General features: G+C 44.2%; 1 protein-coding gene across 2 annotated transcripts; it reads right to left on the reverse strand.

Moving 5' to 3' along the window:
- Window positions 1-8,811: 8,811 nt before the first annotated feature.
- LOC125302856 (proline-rich extensin-like protein EPR1) lies at window positions 8,812-14,974 on the reverse strand. Of its 2 annotated transcripts, XM_048256181.1 has the most exons (4): window positions 14,541-14,974; window positions 14,273-14,388; window positions 9,824-11,047; window positions 8,812-9,664 (listed from the first exon to the last, which is right to left on the reverse strand). In XM_048256181.1, the coding sequence occupies exons 1-4, from the start codon at window positions 14,941-14,943 to the stop codon at window positions 8,990-8,992; spliced, it is 2,418 nt and encodes an 805-aa protein (XP_048112138.1). In that variant the 5' UTR covers window positions 14,944-14,974; the 3' UTR covers window positions 8,812-8,989. The 2 variants fall into 2 exon arrangements, with proteins under 2 accessions (XP_048112138.1, XP_048112131.1); XM_048256174.1 differs by having other exon boundaries at window positions 8,812-11,047.
- Window positions 14,975-16,432: the final 1,458 nt, after the last annotated feature.

Below are 16,432 nucleotides of genomic sequence, written 5' to 3' on the forward strand. Positions count from 1 at the left end.
GCTTGTACATTGGCTGGAGATGAATGAGGTTGTGGTCTGACTTTCCCAGTGGGGGGAGGGGGTTTGCACTGTATGCATCCCTCACGTTTGCATACATGAGGTCTATTGTCCTGTTTTTTTTTTTGTAGGGCAGTCAACATACTGGTAAAAATTTGTGAGTGTGGAGTCCAGTGTTATGTGATTGAAGTCGCCAGAGATCACAAAAAAGGCGTCAGTGTGTTGGGTTTGAAGCCTTGCGATTGTGGAGTGGATGACGTCACACGCTGTATCCGGAAGAGCTTGAGGTGGAACGTAAACACAGACAGCAATTGCGTGCGAGAACTCCCTCGGCATGTAGTACGGACGGAGACTAACCGCTAATAACTCCACATCCTTACAGCATACAGTCTCCTTTACTGTTACATGTCCGGGATTGCACCATCTATTGTTAATGTACAGCACCAGTCCGCCTCCCTTCTTTTTGCCAGAAAGTTTATAGTCTCTGTCCAAACGAGCTACACCGAAGCCAGGCAGCTCAACGTTAGAAGTGGGGATATGGCTTGTTAGCCACGTCTCCGTAAAGCATAACAAACTACATTCCCTGTACAACTTCTGGTTTCTTACCAGGGCATCCAGTTCATCAGTTTTATTAGCCAGTGAGTTCACGTTTCCCATCTGTCGATGGAACTGAGGGCTTGTATCTCCACTTCTTCTCCCGGCCGCCTCCGTCTTCACTTTTACTCCCGCTCTGAAACCCCGAAAGCACCACAGTTCCTCTGGAATGTTGTCGCGAACACAGCCAGCATTCCGTCGTAGTGCGATCAGCTGGTTCCTTGTGTACACAAGCTTGCTGTCGCTGGAGCATTGTAATATGTCCGTATTCATAGGATAGAATAAAAACACTCCTCAAAGTGTGTAATCCAAGTAGACAAAAGACGTAGAAACAAACACTAAGACACGGAGCTGCTGAGTAGGCTGCCACACCTGACGGCGCCGGAACCGGAAGGGAGAGTAATTCCATTGTCAGTAGTTGTGGGTTGTGAGTTAAGTGTTGTGCTAGTGCTTTAAATTCTAAAATAACCATATGCAGTGCATAGTTTCACTAAATATCAACAGAATGTGACAGTGGACAAACATACGAAACAACCAGTGTTGTAATGTAACGGAGTACAAATACTTCGTTACTGTACTTAAGTAGAAATTTCACGTATCTGTACTTTACTTCGCTATTTAAATTTATGTCAACTTTGACTTTTACTCCACTACATTTCCTAGATAAAATGTATACTTTTACTGCGTTATATTTCCACTAAGCATCTTCGTTACTCACTAAAACATGAAATTAGAAGAAATGTGTGCGACTGCAATAAGGGAGGTTTGGCGAATCACTGCTCCTAGATTGCATTACGCACGCTCCATTTCAGCGCTTGTTTGTTGCTAAAGGAGGAGGACGTACAACTGAAACCGCCATGGAAGCACGAGTACCTACTGGACGACCACCCCGACGATAGTGGTGAACTCGGTGAACAGGGTAGTGGTGAAGATAACGTCATACACCCATGGCCGTATTTGCAAGAAATGTTTCTGTACAGGCAGCTAAACACTCCGCTACCTGCCTCCGTGGCCTGTGAAAGGCAGCATCGCAGGACTTGTCTTCAGTCCAAGAAGAGTAAGACTGAATCAGGCCTGGGGTGGGTAGGCTAATCGGGAGAATTCCCGATGAGCCGCTTCACTTTTGGGCGGTCGAGGAAAAAAAATATTGCAAAATATTTGTCACGCATTACAGGTGAAACCTATCCTGGATAAGTCTTGGCTCACGGCTCCCTCAAATAGACCCCGCCACCGATCACAGATTCACTTATTGGAACTGTTGGCCCAGGTGTGGCCCACACACTGTGAAATGACTCTTATTGTTTCTGTTAGCCCAGGTGTGGCCCACACACTGTGAAATGACTGTCATGCATTCTGTTGGCCCAGGTCTGGCCCACACACTATATAACTGAGTGTTGGCTGAGTGTTGGCTGGGCCTCTGGGCCTGTACTGGCCCACGCACTGTAAAACTGATCTGACTGAGTGTTGGCTGAATGTCCCATTAACTACCAAAAGTACTTGAAAAAGTAGCACAAGCTACTTTTATTAACAAGTTTGACAAACACAACCTTGCAAATAAAACAAACAAAAGGAGAGATAGACTTCCCTATGTTTACCCTACATAATATATATAGATAGATTTTATAAATATAAAATCCTTTACTTGATGGCCCTGAACAAGGTTTCATGCAAATGTACTGGAATCATAGCCTAGAAATATAGACGCACCCTAGCCCCGCAAATTAATTTGCTCAGCCTGTACGCCTAGTATCAAACCATAGGGATTTCTATTGGCTGGCCTTGGTGGACCTCATCCAATCACAGCTTTGCAAATAAAACAGTCTGTTTGTTTTAAAAAAAGTCTGTCAGTTGTGCAAGGCAGTGAGCGAAGTCTCCAGCTGATCAGGCTCTTCTGTTTAACAATAGTGCTGTGGAGTGGGTGACACTCATTGTCCAAGATGTTGATCAGTTTGTTCAGGGTCCTTTTGTCAGGTAGTGAAGTGATACACTCCAGTTCAGCTCCCACTACAGAGCCAGCTTTCCTTACCAGCCTGTCAATTCGCCCCTCATCCTTATTCCTTGTGCTTCCTCCCCAGCATACTACTGCATAGAAGAGGACGCTGGCAACAACAGACTGGTAGAACATCCTGAGGAGCTTACTGCACACATTGAAGGACCGCAGCCTCCTCAGGAAGTATCGCCTGCTCTGCCCTTTCTTGTAGAGTGCATCAGTGTTGGCTGACCAGTCCAGTTTATTGTCCAGGTGGAGACCCAGATACTTGTAGGTGCTAACCACCTCCACATTGACCCCATCAATGTGGACTGGTAGCAGAGTGGGCTTAGACCTGCGGAAATCCACCACCATCTCCTTGGTCTTTGAAGTGTTAAGTTGAAGATGATTGAGTTTGCACCATTGCACAAAGTCCTCCACCAGGCTCCTGTACTCCTCCTCCTGCCCGTTCCTGATACACCCCACAATTGCAGTATCATCAGAAAACTTCTGCATGTGGCATGACTTCGGTGTTGTAGCAGAAGTCAGATGTGTACAGGGTGAACAGGACTGGAGAGAGCACAGTTCCCTGTGGCGCCGGTGCTGCAGATCACAGTGTCAGAGAGACAGTTCTTCAGTCTGGCCTAACTGTGGTCGCCGGGTCAGGTAATCTGCAATCCAGGTTACCAGCTGAGCATCCACACCCATCTGCAAGAGCTTGTCTCCCAATCTGAGGGGCTGGATGGTGTTAAAAGCACTTGAGAAATCAAAGAACATGATTCTCACAGCACTTTTCCCCTTGTCCAGGTGGGAATGTGTCCTGTGTAGAAGATAAGTGATGGCATCGTCCCACTACCCACTTTCCCTGGTAAGCAAACTGTAACGGGTCTAGTGCATGGCGTACCTGGGGTCTGAGCATGCCTAAGACCAATCGCTCCATTGTCTTCATCACATGTGATGTAAGAGCGACAGGTCTGTAGTCATTAAACTCACTAGGGTGGGGACAGGGGTGGGACATGATGTCTTCCACAGTGTTGGAACTTGTCCAAGGCGTAGGCTCAAATTGAAGATGTGTTTCAGTGGTTCCCCCAGTTCAGCAGCACAGGCCTTGAGTAGCCTTGGGCACAGTCTGTCAGGCCCAGCTGCTTTATTGCTGCGCAATTTCTTAAGTTGGACTGTCACTTGATCCTTTGTAATGGTGAGGGGTGTAAGGGGAGGGGAGGGGGAGGGGTGCATCTGGGATCTGTGTGTCTGATGGCTGTTGACTGAGGTCGTTGTCACCTCATTGTTCGTGATCGCCATGTGGGGGAGGGGTGCAAAATCCAGTGATGGTGGGGGTACGATAGCCTGTGATGATGGAGGTGAGTGTTGCGCTGGTATTGAGGGGGTGTGAGGGTGGGGGCTGGGGATGGTGGACAGACCACCGCCATTGGAGCTGGAGCAGGGCAGTCAAACCTGTTGTAGAAGTGGCTCAACTGGTTCGCCCTGTCCAGGTCCCCCTCCACAGAGCTGCTGTTCTTCTTCAGGCCAGTGACCTTCATGCAGTCCCATGTCTCCTTCAAGTTGTTTTCCTGCAGCTTCTGTTCCACCTTCTTTCTGTAATCCTCCTTAGCTTCCTTCAGCTTGAATTTGAGTTCCCCTTGCACGCGCCTCAGCTCTGCCATGTCCCCTCTCTGAACGCCATCTTTTCCTGTTGAGAAGGGTCTTGACATTGCTGGTTATCCAAGGCTTGTTGTTGGGAAAGCAGCATACAGTTCTGGTGGGAACAACAATGTCCATGCAGAAGTTCAGGTAGTCAGTTGTGCACTATGTGACCTCCTCCAAGTCCTCTCCATTCTGTAACACACTCCAGTCAGTACACTCGGCAGTCTCTCAGAGCCTCATCCACTTCGGGTGTCCACTTCCTGAAGATGCGTGTGGGAACTGGTAGCCTCTGTACTTTGGGCTTGTACATTGGCTGGAGATGAATGAGGTTGTGGTCTGACTTTCCCAGTGGGGGAGGGGTTTGCACTGTATGCATCCCTCACGTTTGCATACATGAGGTCTATTGTCCTGTTTTTTCCTTGTAGGGCAGTCAACATACTGGTAAAAATTTGTGAGTGTGGAGTCCAGTGTTATGTGATTGAAGTCGCCAGAGATCACAAAAAAGCGCCAGTGTGTTGGGTTTGAAGCCTTGCGATTGTGGAGGGATGACGCCACACGCTGTATCCGGAAGAGCTTGAGGTGGAACGTAAACACAGACAGCAATTGCGTCGCGAGAACTCCCCGCGGCATGTAGTAATGGACGGAGACTAACCGCTAATAACTCCACATCCTTACAGCATACAGTCTCCTTTACTGTTACATGTCCGGATTGCACCATCTATTGTTAATGTATAGCACCAGTCCGCCTCCCTTCTTTTGCCAGAAAGTTTATAGTCTCTGTCCAAACGAGCTACACGAAGCCAGGCAGCTCAACGTTAGAAGTGGGGATATGGCTTGTTAGCCACGTCTCCGTAAAGCATAACAAACTACATTCCCTGTACAACTTCTGGTTTCTTACCAGGGCATCCAGTTCATCAGTTTTATTAGCCAGTGAGTTCACGTTTCCCATCTGTCGATGGAACTGAGGGCTTGTATCTCCACTTCTTCTCCCCGGCCTTCGTCTTCACTTTTACTCCCGCTCTGAAACCCCGAAGCACCACAGTTCCTCTGGAATGTTGTCGCTAACACAGCCAGCATTCCGTCAGTAGTCGCGATCAGCTGGTTCCTTGTGTACACAAGCTTGCTGTCGCTGGAGCATTGTAATATGTCCATATTCATAGGATAGAATAAAAACACTCCTCAAAGTGTGTAATCCAAGTAGACAAAAGACGTAGAAACAAACACTAAGACACGGAGCTGCTGAGTAGGCTGCCACACCTGACGGCGCCGGAACCGGAAGGGAGAGTAATTCCATTGTCAGTAGTTGTGGGTTGTGAGTTAAGTGTTGTGCTAGTGCTTTAAATTCTGTATTTTTGTACCATGTACCATGACCTACCCAGCTACATACATGCACACACACTCACTCTCAAAGTATTTTTCAATAGCAGCAACCTTTGCCACCTGCTTTCTCTTTCTGTTGCCGCTTCATTGTTGCCTCCACCAGTTTCAGCAGCACTACCAGCCGGGGGTGTCTCCAAACTACATTTAGGTATAAAAGAATATTATAAGATCATTATGAGGTCTAAAGCAAGATTTCAACATTAAACTATTTATCCTTTACTGTCTGACAAAATATTACTAAAGCCCAGTCTTGCCACTCTGCAGCTGTCTTGGTAACACCTCCCTGGTAGTTATTTTGGGCAAACAAGACATTGTGTGATTGTTAAATGCTAATATATGACAATCACCAAGAGCAAGACATATTTGTCAACACATACAGACCTGAAGCACAAAGGCTTGTGGACTTCCTTCACAAGAGCCTTGTGGGTGCTCCAGTTGGTTGGCCATGTTTTCAACAGTGCATGTTTCCTGTCCACTCCTGTTCTTTGCTGACATAATGGATGAGGCAAACCAAAAGCATCTAAAAATGACACATCACAAAACACAGGCCTAGAAAGCTGATTCCTATGATTTGGCTCATCTAAACAAAAACGTATTACTTATTCTATTAAATCAATGTACAACTTACCAAGAGCTCTTCAGGTCTCCTGTTTTTCCAACACAAGAAATGGTTCACACATGTATACACGGGTAGCCTTTTTTTCCAAAGGAGTGCAGGTCTCTGGTCAGTGTGGCCTGGATTCTGAGGTGTACATTTAAAAAAAGTCACAGTAACGGTTAATGGAAGTATATGTGTTCAAAATGATTACATGATCATAAACAACCCATCAGTACAAAATACAGAACGACCTTAAAATACAGATTTTGATGAGCTTTACATGACCAGGACAGGACCCACCCTGCTACCATCTCTCTCTCTCACACACACACACACACACTCTCTTAAGGCATACAGTCTCAGTCCTGCCTGCCTACCAATCGCTAAGTCATGCAATAATGGTTAACTGTTAAGCTATTTCTAAAATGTATAGCTAACGTTACAGCACTGAACGTTTTTGACTAACCACCAACACTGACGTTAACGGTAACGGTAGGCCAACAAAGTAGGCTAAGAAATCATAACGTTATGTTACCGCTAGCTTCGTCATCGTCAAGGGGGTTAGATTGAAACACCCATTCTTGTTATGCTACTTGTTAAACTTTGTCTGCAATAATAAGCCTACGTACATTCATAATGACTTACATGCAATAACAGGTAAAGGTAAAGTGTTACTTACCACAGGCAGTGTCCAAAACAAGACAGTTTCGCGCCGTCCTGGTTTCAAACTGAACAGTTGCTCTGCTCGTGGCTCTTCCACATGTAATGGGCCGACAGTCACTTTACAGAATTGGGCCATGTACGTTTAGCGTCCGGCTGTCGCTAAATGTTTCATTTTTGCCGCCAACAGCCGCGATACTGATCATTGTTCGTTCCTGAAGTATCGGGCCACACACTGTATGAAATCCGTCTGCCGAGATTGATTCGAAAACTGGCAGTAGCCCATCAAACCCCAATCGGGCCAAATAAGACACTCCGTAATCAGCCCAACTACTGCGTGTCAGTGTCGGCCCATTCAAGGGGACAGTGCCTCAGCCGACCTGAAACTCCGCCGACAGTGGCAGCACTCAGCCAGGATCGGGCCAACTGTTTACTGTGCTTCAGCCGACTCGGACCTCAGCAGACACTACCAGCAGTCAGCCAGAATCGGGCCGACTATGCTTGCTATCTGGGCTGGCTTGATGAATCCGTGTCTCCTCTTCCTGGCTTGCTCGTTGTGCAACCAATTAAGCCTGTACACTCTTGTTTTGGATTCATTGAGCACAGCTCAGTAACTTATCCCGGATGTCTTAATTCTGCTTTAATGTTGCAGTTGTGTCGTCTCCAAACAAAAAGTGATTGGTGCTGAATCTGGGACGATAAATCTAGTTTGGTTCTTACCAGGGTTTTTACTGCCTGAAATATCTGATTTTGTTTACAACGCTCGGAGATTAGTGTTGGGCTGGTGGGTGCCTATTTCCAACCTCCCTCACGGCACATCAACGGTTAGACCGAGAATTCTCGTCGCAAAATCAAAATTCCATTGGCGCTCCAAGCGGATTTGTACACGCAGCCTTACAACACTGTTTACAGCTTTTCGAGTAACAGTAAAATGTAATTTTTGGTACATAGCCAATTTAGATACACTTATGGTGTGGTGCTTGCATTTCCTTAGGAATCCGCCATCTTGGTTTGTATAGAAATAAATATTAAGTGACACGTAAGAGGTTGGAAATACAGGACTGTTGGTAATAGGTGACGTTCCTATACATTCTCTGGATGCACGCCAAATCTGATCAAATTTAGTCCATAGAGGGTGCTGCACTTGCCCTTATTTGTTTACACCTGCTAAGGTTTAATCTGTCTTGAATAAAATGCCCACCACCAGCCAATAAAAGTCAGTCAACAAAACAAGATTGCAGCAATATATTGTGATATAAAGCCAAGTTTCAATCATGAAATTTTACATGCTCAATCACATGTCAACATTTTGGGGTCACTTAGAAATATCCATTCCATTGACAGAATACCAGCTGAGCTGCATTGTTTTTAACCAGGGCAGCAGTTTTCAGATTACATTATGTGCTTACATAATTGCAAAAGGGTTCTTCAATGTTTTCCTCAGTTAGCCTTTTAAAAATAATGGTTGCTGATAAGGGGCAATCAATGTAGATATTGCATTAAAGATCAGCCATTTCCTTCTACAACAGTCAAGAACCCTTTTGCAATTATGTAAGCACATAATCTAATCTGAAAACTGCTGCCCTGATTAAAAACAGAACACCACAACCGTTCGCAGTTGGTATTCTGTCTATATGAGAGTGGAATGGAAATTTCTAAGTGACCGCAAACTTTTGACCGGTATAGTGTATATTTATTCCCTTGTTTCACATATATTAGATGGTGATGCTGTGACTTTCCTATGACACTCACTTCACCATTTTAACTTACCCCTGCCTGTGGCACATTTTAAGTAGAAACAAAACAGACTTCAACCTGGATTGTGTTAACCTTGATCTCTATTATTGTGCAAGCACATGCAGAAATGCATAAGAAATATGGCAGTAGAATTTTAAACTTCTAAATCATGTGCAAGTCTTCAGTATAGCCCCTGACTGTAGCTTGAACAAATTAACTCTGACAACTTAAATCCAAATACATGTTTAATATATGCATTAAATAACATATATGATTTTAAGAGAGACTGAGGAGTTACAAAATAAAAGCTTTGGAGTAGAGCATCTGTTTTGGGGTGCTGTTGAATACTTGTAATAAGTGGTTCATTGATTCAGTAGAAGCTTGACAGCTGTAGTTGGTGCAACAGTGGTTTAAGCCTTTACAGGCATTAAAGGGTGGTAGTAGCCTCCAAAGAGGGGATGCATCCACTGTTGATTCTGTGGAGGAAACTCCGCAGCTGTGGCAGGTACTTCTGTAGTTGGTGCAACAGTAGTTGGCACAACAGTAGTTTGAGGAGGAGTCTTCACAGGCATTAAAGGGTGGTAGTAGCCTCCAAAGAGGGGATGCATCCACTGTTGATTCTGTGGAGGAAACTCCGCAGCTGTGGCAGGTGCTTCTGTAGTTGGTGCTTCTGTAGTTGGTGCAACAGTAGTTGACGCTTCTGTAGTTGGTGCAACAGTAGTTGACGCTTCTGTAGTTGGTGCAACAGTAGTTTGAGGGAGAGTCTTCACAGGGATTAAAGGGTGGTAGTAGTCTCCAAAGGGATGCATCCACTGTTGATTTTGTGGAGGAAACTCAGCAGCTGTGGCAGGTGCTTCTGTAGTTGGTGCAACAATAGTTTGAGGGGGAGTCTTCACAGGGATTAAAGGGTGGTAGTAGTCTCCAAAGAAGGGATGCATCCACTGTTGATTTTGTGGAGGAAACTCAGCAGCTGTGGCAGGTGCTTCTGTAGTTGGCGCTTCTGTAGTTGGTGCAACAGTAGTTGGCGCTTCTGTAGTTGGTGCAACAGTAGTTTGAGGGGGAGTCTTCACAGGGATTAAAGGGTGGTAGTAGTCTTCAAAGAAGGGATACATCCACTGTTGATTTTGTGGAGGAAACTCAGCAGCTGTGGCAGGTGCTTCTGTAGTTGGCGCTTCTGTAGTTGGTGCAACAGTAGTTGACGCAACAGTAGTTTGAGGGAGAGTCTTCACAGGGATTAAAGGGTGGTAGTAGTCTCCAAAGAAGGGATGCATCCACTGTTGATGTTGTGGAGGAAACTCAGCAGCTGTGGCGGGTGCTTCTGTAGTTGGCGCTTCTGTAGTTGGCACTTCTGTAGTTGGTGCAACAGTAGTTTGAGGGGGAGTCTTCACAGGGATTAAAGGGTGGTAGTAGTCTCCAAAGAAGGGATGCATCCACTGTTGATTTTGTGGAGGAAACTCAGCAGCTGTGGCAGGTGCTTCTGTAGTTGGCGCTTCTGTAGTTGGTGCAACAGTAGTTTGAGGGGGAGTCTTCACAGGGATTAAAGGGTGGTAGTAGTCTCCAAAGAAGGGATGCATCCACTGTTGATTTTGTGGAGGAAACTCAGCAGCTGTGGCAGGTGCTTCTGTAGTTGGCGCTTCTGTAGTTGGTGCAACAGTAGTTTGAGGGGGAGTCTTCACAGGGATTAAAGGGTGGTAGTAGTCTCCAAAGAAGGGATGCATCCACTGTTGATTTTGTGGAGGAAACTCAGCAGCTGTGGCAGGTGCTTCTGTAGTTGGCGCTTCTGTAGTTGGTGCAACAGTAGTTTGAGGGGGAGTCTTCACAGGGATTAAAGGGTGGTAGTAGTCTCCAAAGAAGGGATGCATCCACTGTTGATTTTGTGGAGGAAACTCAGCAGCTGTGGCAGGTGCTTCTGTAGTTGGCGCTTCTGTAGTTGGTGCAACAGTAGTTGACGCAACAGTAGTTTGAGGGAGAGTCTTCACAGGGATTAAAGGGTGGTAGTAGTCTCCAAAGAGGGGATGCATCCACTGTTGATTTTGTGGAGGAAACTCAGCAGCTGTGGCAGGTGCTTCTGTAGTAGGCGCTTCTGTAGTTTGAGGGGGAGTCTGCACAGGGATTAAAGGGTGGTAGTAGCCTCTAAAGAGTGGATGCATCCACTGTTGCTGCGGTTGATCCAGTGGAGGAAGCTCGGCAGCTGTGGCAGGTGCTTCTGTAGTTGGCGCTTTTGTAGTTGGTGCTTCTGTAGTTTGAGGGGGAGTCTGCATCGGCATTAATGGGTGGTAGTAGCCTCCAAAGAGCGGATGCATCCACTGTTGATTCTGTGGAGGAAGCTTGACAGCTGTGGCTGGTGCTTCTGTAGTTGGAGCTGGTGTAGTAGATAAAACTGGAGAGACTTGGTCTGAGCTCAAGACAGGGCAGGAGAGGGTTACTGGATTGCTGTGCCACAACATCTGCAGCAAGTGGCTATTGCCCTGGTGGAAGATATAAAATAATGCAGTCATACTCCAAGCTCAACAAAACTGAAAATTGTCCCATATAAATTAAAAGGCTAAATTGCTTGGGGCCCCCGTCACCCAACTATGTGAACTCTTTCTACGCTCACATGCACGCATTTCTGTTTGCAAGCCAGGGACCAAATGGTAGGTAATTATTACCATGTTCACCATTAGACCCAGTATGGGGGATGCATACAACACCACCCACTTTACACCAAGACGAAGAAATATTGTGCCTCCACCCCTGTGGTGAGTGAATTGGACTTCACCCAGGAAAGCTTAACTGTAAATTCAAGCTACTGAAATCAATTAATAAAATGTATGCCAAAAAAAAAAAAAAAAAAAAGCCTGAATAGAGGGCAACAGGATACATCAAGAGACTATTAAATGAGCTTGCTCCATGCAGACAACGCTAAAACTTTCTGGTATAGCAAAGGAAACTTTATCCAACATTACCTTATGTTAAAATAACTAGATGTACCGCATATCGGTACAAAATATGACGGCCACTCAGTCCTGTACTTCCGTTCCGCAAAAAGAAATCACTTCAATTTGTCTCCATATTTTACTCCATCCCCCACTCTTGAAACTTGTGTATGCTTGTTTGGCATGCCTGAGTGTGTGTGTGCGGCTGCACAGAAAGTAGCCTACTGGTGCTGAAAAGGTGATAAGATTGTAGAATAGCCAAAGAAGACGTAGCATTGTTATAAAACCTTTAAAATCTCTAAACAATCACAAGTAGGGCAGTTCACAGTTCATCCATTGCAATTGGATTGAGGAAAAGGTCACATACACCTTTAGGGTACATTGTATTTGGGAAAAGCAAAAGGTATCAGCATAATGGTGAACAGATGTCAGTTCCATGCCATTTTCAACAGCTATCAAAAACAAAAGGTCATTTTTGGATGGATTTTTTGTGAATGTTTCTTCTTCTACATAAAATTTTAGTCATCTTTAGTTCATGTGATACTTTATTGTCAATGCACAAATTAAGTAACAGTAGTCTGAAACGAAATGCTGTTTTACATCTAACCAGTGGTGCAAATAACCGACATGTCCAAATGGGCCTTGATGAAATGCGTCGCTAGACTGTTCATACACATTTTAACGGGCCAAAGTTGAAGAGCTGTTGTCCGTTATTGTTCGTGCAAATATAGGCTGATTCATGTTCCCTTGCATTGTGTAACTGAGGTCCATGGCTAGTCTGGCTTTCACCAGACCAAGCTCAATCTTTTAAGAAATCTAAAAATAAATAGCAGTTAGATCAGGCTGTGTTCACCCAGCCTAGTCCATAGGCACCAGATATTGTTTAATTTTCCGATTGAGATATCCACACTCTGGCTATTCTAAATGCAAAAATGCATCAGGGAGTTATGACAAAACTGTAACTCACAAACTAGATCCTAATAGAAAGCTGTTAGCTTCTACACAGTAGCTTAAGGTGTGTTGCTAAAGCAGCCATAATGAAATGAAGGCGTCATTGTTTGGATACTTCACACACACATGCTTTTTAATTTCACAGACTACAACTACCAAGCTGGAATCAAAGCACATAGATTCCCCCCTCACGCCCTGCACGCACTTAAAACAAAATAAACAGGCGTCTCAGTCTCACGCATGTATAGGCAAAACTGTAACAGACCGGTGTAACGTTGGTAAATCTTCCATTGCACAGAATGATTTTTGTAGCACGTGCAACAAATGACAGCCGAAAGATACAATTACAGTGCTGCTATCAATTTGCTTGGTAAAACCGCATTTATAGTTTTCTACAAATGCAATCAATCAAATTGGCCTCCATCACTCAACCAACGCTAACGGTAACATTACCTAGGTCCTTATTGATATTATAAGATTAACGTACCTGCAGTAAAAACCAAGCATGTCCGATAAACATCCTCAGATTTATTACGGCTTCAAGAAGAAATGGGAATTACATTTCATGTGAACATCTTCCTATCCTTATTAGACGTTCTCTGCGGTAAACTACAGTCCTTGTAGGAAGCGTCCATTTTTTTTTCCAACCTACTTTTAACTTCCAACAAAATTACATCTCACTGCAATGATGCGCCATCTAGTGGACAAACGACTACTTATCGCCAATACTGGAAATGCAGCCATGATGATGAATATTTATTTTGGCTTTCTTTTAATCCTACTGAATTTGTAATTATGTATCGGCCGTTCCAATACTGATAGTATGTGGGTGCCTGTGTGTGTGTGTGTGCATGTTTATATGTGTGCACCGCCATCTACAGGCCAATGAGTGTACAGTCACTAAATGTACACAACCTAATTTTTTTTGACCCCCCCATGGATTCTACGAAACTTGGCATACCCACAGAGAATGCCAGGTCAATCACACACACACACAATTTGGTGCAGTTCTGAACATCTTAACTGAAGATAGCGATTAAAGCAGAATATTGCATTTTCATTTTTTACCAGGGGGGTGCAGCGCCGCTGTTGTTGCAGGCAGCTCACTGCGCCAGGATTAGTGTGTGCGCTTCACCTCACTGTGTGTTCACCGTGTGCGTTTCACTAATTCACAGATTGGGATAAATGCAGAGACCAAATTTCCCTCACAGGATCAAAAGAGTATACTAAACTTAGCAAACAAAGGATTTTAAAAGGCCTACTTTTACAAATTAGTCACCTACAAGTGGCTGCAAGACAGACCAAAAAAAACAAAACAAAAATTACTTAATTTACTGTGCATTCTCTTGGTTTTGTTGTCAATTCACTACGAAATGTGATGCACTCAATTTACCTCAAATCACCACTGAAAACATGCCAAAACAGCTTCATTAAGTGGCCCTTAATTTTACCTTAAAATGTTATACATTTAAGGTGTACCATAAGGCTACCCTTTATTTGTTGTGATCAAGGACTTAATTTTATTTTAAGGTGCCATTTCAGGGATTCCTGAATTAACTTAACACAGGGTTAAGGGGAAATCACAAAAGGGGTAAAAACTCAGGCTTCTCTCCTTAATCTATGCACATTTCTACTGAAACTACTTAATTTTAGAAGGGCATTATAGAAGGGCTTAATTATATTGAGGTCAAAAGTAAGGCATTTATAAGGGGTGAAATCCAGGGATTTTGTTTAGTAGTGATTGATGGCATCTCTATGGACTAACATTACTCCCACTATGATGGAAATTAAAAACCATTCCTGTGATGTCACACTACAGCCTACCTGTTTCACAATATCACAACCATCGAGAGAGGCGAGAAACACAAGGCCCACCGCAGTCCTTTTCACAGAGTAGCCACAGTCTTGTGGTAACTGGGTTAGAGAGAGAGGCTTGCCACCTGTTAAATAGAAAAAAGAAAGGAGTATCTGGTCTCAAGTTACTGATGCAAACACAGAAAATGAAAGGGTTGCCAGGAATCAGCTGAATTAGACTACCAAGATCAGAGTTACCATGTACACTGCAAAACAAGTTATCCAATACTTTTCTTACCTCTGTCTAACTGGAGTGAAGAACACCCAGGACCTTGTGCCGAGAACTTCATGAGGTCATTAGTACATAATAAACTTGGTTGCATACGATGCCAGGCCCTATAGTCATCAATGCTGCTTCGTCCACCCACCAGTCCTGGATGTGGGTCGGCGGCTTGGATGTTAACAGAGCCAACATCTGCAGTTTCTTCTCCAATATATTGTCTCTCATATTCCAGATTTCGACCCAGTGAAATATCCCCTGTGCCAAAAGCAATTGTCCCCGTGTGGATATTCTCAGACCTTTTCTCAAGATGCATCTCATCTGTGTGCACTATTTCGAGGGTTATACCACATGTTTGGCTAATGTAAAGAAATACGAGACACGAAAATAAAACAACTCCCCTGTTTGGTTTAAGCCCCATTTCTATGAAAGTGGTAGACCACAACCAATGAGCTGTACTAACCTTGGTCTCACAACTCTTTCAGTAGCTTATAAATAGGCCTACTCAATTACCACCAATTGAAATGAGACCAGTGACCAAGCCTCTGATCAGGTTTTAATTGACGATGCAGCTGAACACTTAGTAGTCTAGGCCTATTATAGGGCTCTGGGCCTACTCTTTCATTTCAATAACAGCTGAACAGATACAGCTGAGCTGGCCCAATGGTTTTAGGAAGGCTACATCAACTAGGACAAGCTATAGGACTAAGTGGACAAGCTATACATTTTTGTTTTGATCAAATATTCAGGCTGTGTCCCCTTGTGAATGGCTAAAGGCGCCTTTTAGGGTCTCTCAATAGTCTGCTTTAATTGCTTGCAACTCTCAATAGTCTGCTTTAATTGCTTGCAACTGCATATGAGCTCTCACACTAAAAAAAACAGTGTGGAAAACATTATGAAACACAAAGAGCAAAGAGACATACAATTATAAATGCATAACATGGTAGTCAAAACCTGGACTAATTCTTGACATCAAATTGACATCAAGGTGCACGCTGGGGTACTGTTTGCTGCTGTCTGTTCCTGCCCTGTTTTGTGGCTGGTCTGAACCACTCTGTGTAGGGAGTGGACAGGACAGGTTGGATTCAATGACAGTAGAACTGGGTCAGCAGCTGCCTCAGAAAGTACACCCTTTTCTCAGCCTCAGAGTTGATGCTAGAGTCCTACTTCAGGTCACCACACATTCTTGTCCCAGGAACTTGAAGGTCTCCACAGTTGACACAGGACTGTGAGGGGGGCATTTCTGAAGCCCACTATCATCACCATTACCATCTTGAGTGGGAGACTCCAACAGAAATGCACCTATACTGCAGAGCTGCATTCTACAATATCACTATCTATCATGACGAAATAGTGACAAACTGATTTTTGGCCATTTACCACATGCAGAAGTAACATTAACTTGAGCTTTGAAGGCCAAATGATGAAACCCTTGATGGAATGGGACACATTTGTTTCAATCTTTTATCATTTCTGTGAATTTTAATCAATTTGCAAATGAAGGATATGTAAGGTTTGCCACAAATTGTCTGCTCTGCCTGGTCTTGCCAAAATATTGCATTTGGTTGTAGCCTATCTATTAAACATTTCAGATAGGAGAGATGTTCCTTGGTGGGGAATTTCCACAGTGGCCAATTAACAACCTAACCAAACAATGTGATCAAATGATGGCAGAACACAGAGATGTGTTGGGACTGCAACGTTGCTGTAGGGGTAACTTTTAATGTGATAACTTGGTAGGCCTGCTTTAACTAATGCAGTTCTGAACGTGTGGGGTGGGCCCCACTAGTGGGGAATAAAGACATGACAGGTGGGGCGTAATGAACATTTTTTTTTTGTGCCTATCTTTAACAATGCCTTTCTGTTTTGACAAGGAAGATCATAGATTCAAAATAGCCACACAAACATAG

Source organism: Alosa alosa, chromosome 1 (genome assembly GCF_017589495.1).
Source record: "Alosa alosa isolate M-15738 ecotype Scorff River chromosome 1, AALO_Geno_1.1, whole genome shotgun sequence".
Taxonomy (NCBI): domain Eukaryota; kingdom Metazoa; phylum Chordata; class Actinopteri; order Clupeiformes; family Clupeidae; genus Alosa; species Alosa alosa.